This window comes from Tachyglossus aculeatus, chromosome 3, assembly GCF_015852505.1.
Source record: "Tachyglossus aculeatus isolate mTacAcu1 chromosome 3, mTacAcu1.pri, whole genome shotgun sequence".
Taxonomy (NCBI): Eukaryota; Metazoa; Chordata; class Mammalia; order Monotremata; family Tachyglossidae; genus Tachyglossus; species Tachyglossus aculeatus.
This window is the reverse complement of record NC_052068.1, coordinates 81,852,811-81,868,232: the sequence shown is the minus strand read 5'-3', so window position 1 is coordinate 81,868,232 and position 15,422 is coordinate 81,852,811. Positions and strand designations below refer to the sequence as shown.

General features: G+C 39.9%; 1 protein-coding gene across 12 annotated transcripts in view; it reads right to left on the bottom strand.

Annotated features, from left to right (window-relative positions):
* TCF4 (transcription factor 4) overlaps positions 1–15,422 on the bottom strand; it is a 435,364-nt gene that overhangs the window by 52,800 nt on the left and 367,142 nt on the right. For all 12 annotated transcript variants that reach the window (XM_038743885.1, XM_038743886.1, XM_038743884.1 and 9 more), the window contains 2 exons: positions 11,427–11,560; positions 3,578–3,710 (listed from right to left, as the gene is read on the bottom strand). In XM_038743885.1, coding sequence (XP_038599813.1) covers positions 3,578–3,710; positions 11,427–11,560 — 267 coding nt within the window. The remainder of the gene's footprint in view (positions 1–3,577; positions 3,711–11,426; positions 11,561–15,422) is intronic.

Here is a 15,422-nt window from a genome sequence, read left to right as displayed (position 1 = left end):
ATCCATACGTCTGAGAAGACGGTAGACTCTTCAAGGAAGCCCGATACTAAACATTTTTTTTCCCATTATACATCACTTAAAGCTCTTTACCGAGGAAGATCTAGCAATGTAGCAAAGAGATCAATCTTAGGATTATGTGCAGGAAGTGGAAGAGAGAGCTTCTTTCTTGGTTATTATTAATAATTAGTAGCTGGCATAAACTAAGAATGGTAGCACTAAGGAACACAATTCGCACTGGTTTTGCTCTGTCATAGTGCATCACAACTGAATTTTGAAAGATCAAGATTCTTGCAAAATATTAGCACAATATTATGTGACTATTTCAATAACAGAATGACTGAAACCATGGCCTCTGGAGGAAACACAAAATCCACATTCTGAACGGTGTTATGTCATATAAATCAATCAGTGGTATTTAATGAGCACTTACTGTGTGTAGATAAATGGCACTTGCACTTGCCAATGCAACATTAGAAAAAAAAGTATGATGCTAAATTTACAGATGTGATAGATGTTCCAAAGTAAAATTTAGCACACATTTATTTAAAGTTATCTTAGAAGCCAGTTTTCAACACTGTCTTCTGTATTTTTATATCACTTAAAATATTGCAATTATCTTACATAGAAAGGTACATTGCCAGTCTAATAAAAGTAATGATAGTAATTACACTTGACTGTCTAGTTCTTCTAGATATAATACACTATCTCAAATAAAAGTAATACCACTAATGTAGAACTGGAATTACTGTTTCCTTGTATCAACATTTTATAGGTCCATTATATTTCTTAGAAATTATCTTTCTATAATAAAACTAAAATCACATTTATTCCATATTACTCTTGTGACCTATAAAGATGAAGTATTTTAAATTCCACTTTTTTAATCCACGGTAATTTCTGTGTTGGTAGCTGATTATTTTATAAAGCATTCTGTGGGCAGGAAACATGTCTACCAACTAACTCTGCTATATTGTACTCTTCCATGTGGTATGTACAGTGCTCTGAACACGGAGCTCAATAAATAAGATTGATTGATATTCTAAACTCATTTTTTAACCCAATGTAATTTCAATTTTTCTAGCTACATATTTTATGCTGCTAGCAAAATTTTGATATCCATGACTCTTGGAGATATAGGGAATCTGCATCATCAAAGGCATTATTCCTTCATTGTTCAATCACAGTTGTTCTCATTTTTTTTCTCAAGTTATTCTCAATAACTTTATGTTCAAATAAAAAAAAATAATGATGGCATTTATTAAGCGCTTACTATGTGCAAAGTACTATTCTAAGCACTGGGGAGGATACAAGGTGGGGTTAGGCTACTCGGCTTCTTGAGACTGATCTAGGAACAGGGTGAAATTTAGCTTCGGAGGCACCTGAAAAAGTTTCAAATGCCTAAGGCAAATTATATTAAATCAGGCTTTATCCTCTAGATTTTGAGTTAATCCCCTCTTTGGCAAGTTGCAGTAACATATATTTCATAAGGCAGGGTTATCAATGATAATGGAGGTTTTATACTGTGCATGAGAAGCGACATCCCAGACAGCAGCCCCATTATAGAAGGATTGTATTGAATTTCTTCTTCACCAAGAAAACATGAAAACTACATTGCCCATGTGTTAATGCTTGAACCCCATTCTTACTGCATTAGTACTGCTTACAGTCATTTTATACAGAATCGTGTGTAATTGGAAACATGTGCCGGGCTATGTGTTCCCTATTTACCAATTATTTAATTAGTTCAGTTTGTTCTTTGAGATATAGGCCAGTGCAATATTTCTTTACTTCCTGTGCATTTAAGTAGAAGTGAGTAGATGCCAAATATTTTAGAAAATGTACAGATGTATTCTATTAATCTACGCAGTTAGGAAAGTATCAGTAACATCAGAGGAGAAGTTTCTATTCTCCTTACACAGACACGTTGCCATCACTGATTTCTACCACACTCTGTGAGAATCAAACCAACCTCTGAGGGCTCGAACCACAGAGAAGCTCGAGACTCCCTGTAACTAGTCAGTGCAAGCAAAATTTATTTTTGTAGTTTGAGATTGTAAGCACCTTCCCTTTAGGAAGCGGGGCTTTAGAGTTCATCCAAAGATTAGGCATTCTGGATTCCATTTCAGCCCTTGTCACTGATTCTTGGTGGCCTTGGATGAATCAATCTTCTCTTTGCCTATCTGCCAGCTTTCTCTCCAACACCCCCCACCCCACCTTAATAAAATTAGCTTTGCCAGATTGACAGATTTCACTAAACTACTCTGAGGCTTCATCAGACATTGTAATATAGTATGAGAGCCCTAAACAGTAAGAAAGACTCTAAATAAATAAATGTCATCTTCTGGCTTCCATAATATTCTCTCCTGCTTTATGAATTAGCTCTCCTTCCATGGACTCTGTACTCCTTCAGTCATCTGTTTCCTTTAATAGCAAGGGTCTCATGTAGCTTTTGACCACTAGCACGATGGTATGTAAAATTATCATGCCAGTGTCTGAGCAATGTCATAAGGATACTATGTTTATCTAAAATATGATTATTAATGGACTTATTTTTAGGGAGGGAAGTGTCTATCCCACTGCACCTGCATGAGGACTTTTTCTAAACCCAGCATTATTGTTAGGCTTAAAATGGTGGTGGTTTCCTGTCAGCCCTTGGCAAACCTCTGCCTGTCCTCAAATCAGCCTCCTCAATACAAACTTTTCTTCCACCTCTGGTTTCACACCTCCCTCCAAAAACCTCAAAAGGAAAATACTCAAACTAGAGAGACATGAAACCCAAATCTGTACAGCCAAGTAAACGCAGGATCATTAATACTACTTTGTAACTAAACCTCATGATTACAGATGGGGCTTTCCATCAGCCTAACCATGTGTGAAGTGGAATATGTGGTCTCTCTTTCTGCTCTGTAGGTACTTTCTTCTTTTCTAGGTCCTTTCATGAAAATCTCGAAGATGTTTCCTTACCCCACTTCTTGTTTTTAAATTCTGCAAAACCCTATATGACTACAAACAGAACTACCCTGTGGTTCTTTATCCACGGTTTTTGAAGATCAAACAGATGCAAAGGGTTTGCATAAGTTATGGTCTGCAAATTAGCAATGATGGAAAAACTTGACTGAATCTGCTGCTGAGAGAAACTTGGGAGGCTTTTTTTTTTTTTAGTGCTAGTACTTAGCTCGGTGGCTAATGGCACCAAACAGGTTTTCCTGTCATACTCTTTCTTCCACGGCCATTTGGGAATATTGCCAAAGTAAGGAGGCTTTGTCTACCTAAAAATCTGACTCATATGTACTCATTTAAATTCACATCAGCATCTCTAAATCCCCAAAGTTCAGTTTCACATGTCACAAATAGAAAGGACAGCTATGGTCAGCTCGTCACAGACTTACTTTTTTTTTTCATATGGAAGTGATTGTAAGACTAAAGTTGGCACCCCTAAAATAAAACTCTCTTAAGCCATAACCAGTATTCTGTAAACTGGATGGCTAAAAGTAGAGTTACTCTAAGCAAAAAAGGCCCTTTCATTTCTAATTTTCTCTGCGGAAGGCATTCACACGGAGATATCTTTATGACTCACCCATTATGCTGTCTGTTCCATTAGCGGGCGGTGTACAGGAAGAAGCACTGTAATGGTTTGAACCACTACGATGAAAAGTGGACATTGGAGGAAGGCTGGAATTGATGTCTGCTGAGGAGTGTGAAGGGTAGCTCTGTGCGAAATTCAGAACAAAAAGAAGGAATTGTAAACAAAGAAAACTTCCAAGCCCTATCTCTGCCCTGTTTCACTATAAGCCATTGTTTCTTTATCCATTTTCTTTCCTTAAAATCTAAAATGTCACTATGAATGGACACACCTGACACTTCAAAGAGTAAAATGAGTAATCTGTTTGAGGTCTGCAGAGATGTTTGAATATAAGAACTTAACAAAAAAAAGAAAGCTGCCCTCAGGTCCACCACAAAGTCAATAGCTGAACAAAAAAGCACTTGAAAATATCTTCAGAATTTTCACTGTACTTGATTTCAAGTCCTAACTGAAGACCATCTCAGTGAGATTTTCTAATGTGTTTTGAAGTGGTTACCTAAAATAATTTCAGTTCTTAACATTACAGATTAAAACATAAACCAATTAGTTTAAATATCAGTTATCACCCAATCAGATTTATCCTTTGGCAAATAGTGAATTAACAATCTTCAGGCTAAAAATGGATCACCTGGTTGACAAATAAAGTATACAAACTGACACCAGGTAGAAAGTGGCAATGCTTTATACATCATTCTTCTCAGTTTCACTGAGATTGTGAGTCCCAAGTGAAATCAGGTTATTTTGTACCCACTCCAGTGCTTAGTTCAGTATTTGGCACATAGTAAGTACTAAATAAATATCACAACTATTATTCTTATTGTTCATAGTGAACAAGACTGAATTTAAAAAAATGCCTTTGTGTGTTCTCTATAAAGACCACTAACCAAATTGTTGAATCTTCATTAAAAGATTATCTTTCTGAAATCTAAATGTACAGCTCAGTTTCCTGGAGTTCATGGGGTGGCATTTTTAGAGATTTCATAAGTAGCATACAAAATTGTTTGTGATTGATGAGGGCGAAAGAACAGTGAACGTTTATTCTGTTTCAATTTCTTGGACGGGGAGATTTGATTGATAACAGCATTTTAATATTAGTTTCTGGGGATTCTGGGTAATATAAGTCTTCTTTGAAGCACTAGTATTAGTAATTAAATTTATTAAGTGATTACTGCGTACAGACCTCTGTGGTAAACACTGGAGGAAATACACAGTGTCTGCCTCTTGTGGAACAGTCTATTCTATTTCTATTATAGCCTCACGTGAGTGTGTCAGAAAGTTCTTTGTGTGTAGCTGATACTGAGTTCACATTACTTTGTGTTTGTATTGCCATGTTATAAATTTTGGGGCACCCTTCATAACTCCCACATGGTTAAGGTAACCAGCCATATGGCTTTATATCAGACAATCCAGTTCTCAGTTGCTCTGTCTCCTATCCAGTCTGGATATGACCCAGAAAACCTTTATATCTGGTAATTTTATTTTCAGCGCCAGTCTCCCTCCACCAGAACTCCCACTAATGAATTCCACGGATCAGTAGCAATGTCCAAATCCAAAGGGATCTGTTCTGGTGAGAGAACACAACAGCCCCTTAGAACTGGGGTGAGGGGATTTCATTTCTCTTTTTCCAGTATCCAAAAGACTTGTCAGAGCTTCTCTAACCACAATCACAATGCCTAGCACAATACTCTGTTGACAATCAAGGCTATCTTGATTTATTTTCTTAATCATTACAACCTTGTATAAGATGCGTAGAAGACAATAATAAGTAACAGAACAGTGTCTTCACTTTAGGAATGAAGGAATGTAAAAACCTCCCTCAAAAAAAGTCTAGTTGAGATCATATTTCAATCAGTGCAATGAGAAAATGAAAATATAGACAACTAATGTATATAAGGAAGTTGGCCTGAGATTAATTTGGGAAATAAAAACAAAAATGGGGGGAAGAGAGACTACTATGGCAGATCAGGAAATTTTCTTCCTTTCACACGATCATTACCTAAACAATTTATCGTACCGTTTTATTTACAGAGTTTTTCTTTTTTGTGCTGCTGGTTATGATTTTTTTTTAATCTCATGAGAAAAAACTGTCTCATGGTATCTTTGGACAAATTTCAAAATTGCAGAAGAGAAGATAATAATAAAATGAATTTTGTCCAGGTTTAGTAATTACTGCACTTTCACCTTGATAGGAGTGAGAAGGATTGTATGCTCCACTACACTGTACACTCCTTTAGGGCAGGGATTGTGTCTTCTAACTACTGTACTACAACAGAGTACAGCACTATCCCAAGCTCTTAGTACAGTTAGTGCAATTAGTTAATACAGTTAATCCTGCTCTTAGTACAGCTCTTGCACACCTTACACCCTCAATATATACCACTGATAGATTGGAGCATAAAGGTTGTAGGAAAAGCTTCTGCTATCATTCACTTAACTTAAAGGAATGGTGGATTACAGCTTTACTGCTTAAAATCAGAAGAGCAAATGTAAAAAGAAAGTGTGTGAAGATTTCTTAAAAACTACATTTTAACAAAGGTGCAACTGGGAGTTTTAAAAGTCATGACAAACTTTAGGGATCATTTGAATTTTGGGGAAATGACAAAAAATGTGTTAATGCTTCATCACTTAACACTGAAAGAGCTAGATTAAAGTTTGGAAGGCTGAGAGGACACATAAGCCAGAGAATGTCTTGGGAGAAAATGGAATGAAAGAAAACTCAGAAAGGAACAAATGGATGTACACTTTTCTCGGCTAGATAATTCCTAGTAAATTCTATTTTTCTGGAGCTTTTTTTCCTTAAGAATACTTTGCAATGGACAGCAACATCTACCATCACCAGTGTCTACTTCTGCTATGTTAGCTGTCCTGGATCCCAACTTTCTAATAAAGTTTCAGGGATGGACAAATGGCTTTACTTGGGGAATATCATTTCTTGATACTCAGAAATGGATCTATCAGTCTCTCCAGAGGTGAACTTCTCTAATGTTACCTTTGTCCAGATGATTAATCTGCTAAGGAATAAAATAATAGCAACTGTGCTATTAGTTAAGCACTTACTATATGCCAAGCACTGTATTATACACTTTGGTAGGTACAATCTCATCAGGTCCCATAGGTGGTTCACAGTCTGAGTAGGAGAGAGAACAGGTACTGAATTCTCATTTTTCAGATGAGGGAACTGAGACATATTTCCTTGTGACTATGTTCCTTAGTTCCTTAAGTGACTTGCCCAACATAACACAGCAGGCAACTGGAAGAATTGGGATCAAAAGCCAGGTTCTCCTAGGCCCATGCTTTTTCCACCAGGCCACGGCGCTTCTCTAGGTTTAGGGAAGGACCTACACCATGGTGCTATCCAGATACATAGGATTTAGCAGTCTTGAAAAAGGCAAGAATATAAAGATTGGGAATAACGGGAGAATTGTAATGTCTTTCCACTAAAGGTCCGTGCGGCAGCCCTTTATTCTTGTCCATCCCCCACTTCCATTATTTGCAACCATTTTTTGTCTGCTTCCCCTATATGGTTATAAATTCCTTTAGAGCAGGGGATATGTATTTTGCTTCTGCTGTACTTTCCCAATATCTCTAAGCTTCGTGAGGGGAAGGATTGTGTCTGCCAACTATACCCTCACAAATGCTTAGAGCACGGGCTTTGGAGTCAGGGGTCAGGGGTTTGCCAATTGTCAGCTGTGTGACTTTGGGCAAGTCACTTCACTTCTCTGTGCCTCAGTTCCCTCAACTGTAAAATCAGGATTAAGACTGTGAGCCCCCTGTGGGACAACCTGATCTCCTTGTAACCTCCCCAGCACTTAGAACAGCGCTTTGCACATAGTAAGCACTTAATAAATGCCATTATAATTATTATTATTAGTTCAATGCTCTATACAAAGTAAGCACCCAATAACATAGAATATCATTGAATGATTTAGTGGCATGCTTTTCATTCAGTAGGCATTCAAAAAAACACCACAGATTGATTGATGGAATTATAAGGCCAAGGTACTTTGGAGTTATTTGAGACTTCTAGGTTGGGCCCCAATACAGGTCTCTGTAGATTCCTGGGGAAGCATATCTTGAAAACTACTTCCCTAGCTGTCATTTTTATCCACTTCTGCTCCTATTTTGCCACCAGGCACTAATGGTGCCTGGTATTCAACTCAGTATTCAGACTCCAGTAACCTATGGAGTGGCTCTGCAAGGACTATTTTCACACCCAATTAATAATGCAAGGGGCAACACTGGAACAGTTGGAATATTTGGAACAAAATTCAAGAAATAGTTTGAAAGCAGATTTAACAAAGTGACAGAGGTTAAAACTCTAGAGATGAATGGCCTCTAGCTAAGGTTTCCGGGTATGGGTGTCTCAAGAGATTTAAGGACTACCAGCTCATCAGTCCAGGAGAATAAACAGATTCCAAAATCCCTTTCGGAAATCAATGTCTAACAACATATTCTACCTACAGGGAGAGGGGTCAGTGAGATATAATGTTCTAAATTCTTTTTTTCTAATATGAACACTGGAGAAGCTATTAGCTGTAGGATTTTGTTGGTCTGTATCTTTTAAAGGTTGAAATGTTAAAGTAGTAATAGTATTTATTAAGCACTTACTGTGTGCAGAAAGCACTGTACTAAGTGTCGGGAGAGAATACATCGTTGGGAAATTACACAGTCCCTGTGTCTCGGTGGGCTCACAATCTAAAGGAAATCAAGTAGTGCAGTACGAACCAAAAAAAATGGAAATAAGAGGATGACAGGTATTGTCAGACTGATATTGTCGACAGGTATTGTTAGGTGACTGTAAGCTCTTCTATTCCACTGTAAACTCCCTGAGGACAGGGACTGTGTCTAACAGTTTCTACTCTCGCAAGCAGTATAGTGTACAGTGCTCTGCCCACAACAGTGATTAATACGATCAGAGAAGTAGCATGGCCTAGTGATTGATAAGATCAGAAAAGTAGCATGGCCTAATGGATAAAGCACAGGCCTGGGACTCAAAAGGACCTGGGTTCTAATCCCAGCTCTATCACTTGTCTGCTGTATGACCGTGGGCAAGTCACTTAACTTCTCTGGGCCTCAGTTACCTCATCTGTAAAATGGGAATTAAGGCTGCAAGCCCCATGTAGGATGTGGACTGCATCCAACCTGATTACCTTGTAATTACCCCAGAGCTTAGAACAGTACATGGCATATAGTAAGTGCTTAATCCACAAGTTTTAAATTATTATTACCAGCAATATTATCATTAATACATTCCATTGATTAATTAATGAATTGCCAATGGTTAATGTTGCTTGTAAAAGTGACGCAGGATTTTATAATCTAACCTGAGAGCGAGGGAGGGGGGAGTCCCTAATCTTCAGCAGGAAGGTTGACAGAGACATCCAAATAATTCTGCCCAAATTCCTTCCCATTGACTGGAATTACCCAGATAATTACAAAAAACACAGAGTCGTTTCAGCTGAAGTGATCTGGATCAGTTCTTTACTTAAATTCATTGGGTAATTGTTGATTTTCCACTTTTCTTTGTGCTAAGTAGAGCTGATTTTGAGTACGAGCTAGGTAAACATGTTATGGAGGCTGTTTTAAAATGAAAGGCCAAAGGTTTTACAATGTATGCTTAAATTACCACCAGAAAGTACATTCAATGAGATTTATAATTATTAAAGTAACTATAATTGTGATTATTGGACTTAATAATTTGATATTTTTAAAGTCAGCAGGTTAAAACTGTACCAGAATGCTTGGAAGACAATCACTACTTTGAAATTCACATAAAGTGATCTTTAAAAAAATTAGTTAATTTGTCACATGTACGAATGAGGCATGCCCGGTCAAACTCTGCTTTAGGCTGTCCATATGCCACTTAATTCTGCTACATCCTTCCACATTGGTAAAGTTCATGGATAGTGCCTTCATCTTCAAATAAAGATAACTATTCATTCTCTCTTTTTTTCTCCTACATAAGCCATAGAGACTTTAATATTCCACACATACAATAGGCATATAACTCTAATATATGTGGAATATAAAGTATATATGAGAAAGGAGTATTCAGCTATATCACTTGCACAAGATACACATACTAGCAAAACTCTTCAAAGAAATAGCAGTATGAGCATTGTACTCAAAGTGTATGGTGTCTCCTGTCAAAAGTAAGGGTAAATGTTCAGCTTGCATTGCAACTGAGATCACGAACAATCTGCTCATGACTTGGTTATAGCAAGAAGGATTCCAGTTCCATCTCCAAAGGTCATTACTGCACTGTTTTCATTGGAAAACCTACTATTTCATGGAGAGCAGGAATGACTGCAGGTTTTCTAGCTGGATGTGCTTCCTCGGTCTTGGGCCCCAGATCGATTCACAGGGCAGCTAGGTGATTTACCTTTACCTATGATGGATTCAGGACTGATGACACTCTGAACCCAACCTTCTCTTAAAAGCACAGTTCCCCTCCAAGGAGGTCACATTTTTTTTTGAGTCTCTCGATCTCTTAGTGGTCTCCCCCAAAAAAGTCCCTACACGGTGTTTCAGAAAGGATGGTTTCCTTTCCAAGTCTGAAGACAACTATAAGAGAACACGATTCTTCTCAAATAAGGGACACACCATAGCCAGGCAACTGGGGCAAGGCCTCACCTGACCCTGGCCACCTGGAAACACGATCCTTGATTCCTTTTTAATAGTAATAATGATGGCATATGTTAAACGCTTACTATGTGCCAAGCACTGTTCTAAGCGCTGGGGGGATACAAGGTGATCATCATCAATCATATTTATTGAGCGCTTACTGTGTGCAGAGCACTGTACTAAGCGCTTGGGAAGCACAAGTTGGCAACATATAGGGACGTTCCCTACCAACAGCGGGCTCACAGTCTCAATCCCCATTTTCCAGATGAAGGGACTGAAGCACAGAGAAGTTACATGACTAGCCCAAAGGCACCCAGCTGACAAGTGGCAGAGTCAAGATTAGAACCCATGACCTTTGACTCCCAAGCCCGTGCTCTTTCGTCTGAGCCACGCGGCTTCTTTTTCTCAGGGTACCTGAAAAAATTCTACAGTTTGTTTAACCACGGGTTCCTCTGGTGGATTGATGTGCTTTCAACTTTGAGAGGAAATTATATCATCCCAAACCTTTTCTCCTAAACCTGTAGGTTTTCATTAGCTTGAGTTTCAGGAAGAAAAGGTCTTTCTAGGGCAGAATGTGAAACACTAGCCCAGTTTATTTTGCAAACACTGACCCAGTTTATGTAGTTTTATTTCCTGCTCTGGACTGACCTGGACATTTCAAAAGAGTTAGACTATTCAAGAAAGTGCAGGGGAAAGAAGGAGTTGGGACACACTGGGGAAAAAAGGAACACTAAGATGAGCCCATCTCTTCCCAAATCCCTAAACAGTCAGATTTCTTTTGTGGAAACATGAGATCATATACAATTATAAAGTTATTCTGTTTAAATATAACCTGATTCATTGGGTTAGCCTTACCAGGGCCCAGCTAAGCCTGCCTTAAGGCCATGCAGCTTAGCAAAGCTCTTGTCCTCAAAGTAGGTGTGCTTCTGGGTTAGCGCCTGCTTCAAGCTGGGCAGCGGGAGAGCTCTGAGCTCCCACTGAGCTCATGAAAAGTGCAGCTGCCCAGTTGAGACTCTTCTGAGCCCCTGGGTTTTCCCTGAACAGAGCAACAGCTGCATTGGGACCCTTCCCCAAAGGTCTCCTCTGTGCAGGGCAGATCCCCCAAGGTTTCCCTGCATCCCAAAACAGGGCAAAATGCCCACGACAAGAGACCGTATGCATACGCCCAGGGAAAAAGGTGGCGATCTCCCATGGCCTGACTTCCAAGTATTTTCCTTACCAAACGGTCATGCGGATGCAGGCTGCAGTAGCTGCTAGACTGTGGAATATGGGAAGAATTGCTCAGCATTCCTCCGTACCCAGGCTGATTCATTCCACTGGAGGAGCTCCAAGGGTCACTGCTGTGATGGCCATCTGCAAAGGAGAAAGAAAAGGATGGCTTCCTGAAGACCTTAAACCCTGGCCAGCTCAATGGAACAGTATTATTCTACGTCTTTACGTGCTCAATGTATCCTTGTTACTTGCCTTAGCTGGAGGACAGACCATAAAAAATTGGTTATATATTGGTGTTCTACCTCTGAGGGGCTGCACATGTTTAACATAAAAAGCACACTCAATATAAAATTAAGCTGAAGTGAGCAACCGTGCATAACAATTTCGTAGTGAATTCCATCAAGTCAGCAGGGGAACTAAGGCTAAAGAAAAGTTTGTCGGCAGCTTTCCTACTCCTTTCCTCACACAAACAACTAAATTAGTGTTAAAAGCATCCAGGAATAAAATGTCTGAACAAGATAAGGACTGCAAAAATTACTCCAAATGACCAGAATTTCAAGCCTGTGCTTTCACAAATTTTGAAGACTGATGGAAAAGGGCAACTATATTTTGCCTCTTTGATTAAAAAAGGGTACTAATTAGACAACGTTCAAGAAAGTGGAAAGATCCAGGGCTGGATTTTGGGTTTTCACACATGAATAAAGCCAGTCAAAAGTATTTAGTAAGGTCTGCAGCGGGGTAAACTGAGCACTGAGGAGAGTACAAAAGAGATAGTAGACCTGATATCTGCCCTCAAGGAGCCGTTACAGTGCAAGGTGTACATGTCACGTAGGAACGCCTTTAGAATATACCATTAAAAGAAGTGGGTTTCAAAACATCATCTGAGGCTGTGTTCAGAGAGGTTTCAATGAAAAAATCTTATTGAGGAATGATTTCGAATTAAACATCTATGATTTCTTCAGCCAAATGTATCCCTAGGATGTTTACTTTCAGGTAACACTGCAAAGTTGTGTTGGGATTTTGATGTGCAAGTTTATCACTTTTTGCTGAACATTTTATTGTCGGATAAGGTAGCACATGACTAAACCTGTTGGATAGTGAGACGTAAATCTCTGTGGGTGAAAAGGAAACACTCATTAGAAACAGCACTATTGGGATAGCAACTATTCTTTCTTTAATAATTGGAATGTTCCCAATATAAAAGTAAGGAACATTCAACAAATAATCTATTGTATTCTGTATTAATTATGATTCTTCCATTAGTTAAAAATTGAATTAATAATAATGGTATTTAAGTGCTTACTCTCTGTCAAGCACTGTTCTAAGCGCTAGGATAGAAACAAGGTAATCAGGTTGGACACAGTTCCTGTCCCGCATGGGGCTCATAGTTTTAACCTCATTTTTCAGATGAGATAACTGAGACACAGAGAAGTTAAGTGACTTGCCCAAGGTCACAGAGAAGACAAGTGGGGAGTTGGGATTAGAACCCAGGTCCTTCTCATTCCAAAGCTTGTGCTCTTTTCACTATGCCACACAGCTCTTTTCATGTGTATTTATTCTTACTGGACTCTGTTGACTTCTGTTATAGGACCCTTTCTAGACCTGGATTGTAAAACTTTTTCCTTTAACATTGATGATTTTTACTTTCAAGGTCTTTTTGCCCCTTTTCTAATGGACTAGGAAAAAAAAACTAAGGAAATGCTTTGGCGTTTTGGTTGCAGGTGGCAGCTTTTATGTGGCTGTTCCGATAAGAAGGATTCTGTGTACATAAGCGAAGGTACCCTTCAGGGGCAAAAACTCTGGGCTTGCTAATAACATGTGAATCAAAAGAATTTGGTTCCAATACTTTCTACTCCAATTATGAGTTAGTTGAACAGCTAAACATTCCAAATGGTTCCTATTCAGATACAAGCAATATAGGGGGCTGTACTGGGGGCAGCCTCTGTGGCTCAAAAGGCCACAGGACTTGATTTTACACGACCACGTGTTCGCATATGCATAGGAAGCAGGTGGACAGTGAGAGTCTCCATCCCAGGTCCGGCAGTAAAATCATCACACCCATCTACTGCCCACTCCACATGGCCATGGGGGCAATTGCTCTCATGGCTTGAGCCAGGGAGATTTCAGTCACAGCTGAAAAGAAATAGTGGCATTTTGGGGCCTATTGGCTCTCTGAATCCTTTCCTCCTAGTCTGTACCCCGATGACTAAAATCCTCACTCCCTGCCTGGTGCTTATAATGCCATCAGACCGTTGCTCAGCAATGCTGATGAGAACGTGTGTCCCTGCCATTCTTTTGTATTTATGCCCACAGAATTTCTTTTCCCCATCTGATAGCATTGATAAATGTTTTTATTTTTTTACACTGGAAAAACACCTACATTATCCAACCTTTGGCCTCTAGGCCGTAAGCTCATTGTGGGAAAGGAATGTGTCCATTTATTGGTATAGTGTACGCTTCCAAGTGCTAAGTACAATGCTCTGCACACAGTAAGTGCTCAATAAATACAACTGACTGACTCACTAGGATCTGCCACTGATGCTGGTGTTCATGGAACATTTCTTTGTGAAGCACACAATCTGGTGGTAGTGGTGGTCCTGAGTTGGTCAGGATGACCACCTCATTCTTGCTGCAATGCTGACATCAGCGCAGCAGCCCCCAGATACACCATTTTGTGGCCTTAGAAACACGGGAGGTTATTCCTATAGTGTGGGGGGGACCTTGTTCTGATGTTTGTCTCCCCACTTCTAGACCGTGAGCCCATTGTGGGCAGGGATTATCTCTGTTGCTGCATTGCACTTTCCAAGCGCTTAGTACAGAGCTCTGTACACAGTAAGTGCTCAATAAATACAATCGAATGAATGAATGAATGACCAGTATCCTGGGATGGCTTGAGGTTCAGTGCCTTGAGTTTCTTAGGCCAGCCAGGAGTTTAAGAAGAGATTCAAAAACTTGTTCTTGCCTGCCATTGTCCTTGAGAACCAGTCCTCTACATTGAAAATACCCCTTTATTCCAATCCCCCAGACTTGTAAGGGGTCCGGAGAGGACCTGCAGTTCAGACCAGACTGCACAATCTGGCCAGGAACCCTGGAAGATGTTCAGATCCAAAATGGCAAGTTGAGCATTCTGACTCGACCGCTTCGACGGCTTCCTAGGTCGATTCATTCATTCATTCAATCATATTTATTGAGTGCTTAAATAATCATATTTATTGAGTGCTTATTGAGCGCCTCATAAATATATGAGGAGACCAGGGCTTTTATGCTAATATTATAATGCATTATATGTCCAGAAAATGTCTGCTATATTGTACTCTCCCAATGCTTAGTACAGTGTTCTGCACACAGTAATTGTACTAAGCGCTTGGGAAGTACAAGTCGGTAACATATAGAGACGGTCTCTACTCAACAACGGACTCACGGTCTAGAAAGGGGAGACAGACAACAAAACAAAAGACATAGACAGGTGTCAAAATTGTTAGAACAGATAGAATTAAAGGTATATGCACATCAGGTCGATGTACTGTCATTGGAGTAGGTGTGCACCTTCTTCATTCCCCAAATCAAGTATGAGGCAGGGGGAAGCTAATGGCTAACAGAAGTTATTATGCTTCTTCTTGAGAAGCAGCATGGCCAAATGGAAAGAGCGTGGGATGAAGAGTCTGAAGGTTCTGGGTTCTAATTCCAGCTATGCCTCTAATTCCAGTGCTTAACACATAGAAAGTCCTCCCTTCTCTCCTTCTACTGCCCAGCCCGCAACCTCTGCTCCTCTACCGCTAATCTCCTCACTGTACCTCGTTCTCGCCTGTCCCGCCGTCGACCCCCGGCCCACGTCATCCCCCAGGCCTGGAATGCCCTCCCTCTGCCCCTCCGCCAAGCTAGCTCTCTTCCTCCCTTCAAGGCCCTGCTGAGAGCTCACCTCCTCCAGGAGGCCTTCCCAGACTGAGCCCCTTCCTTCCTCTCCCCCTCGTCCCCCTCTCCATCCCCCCATCTTACCTCCTTC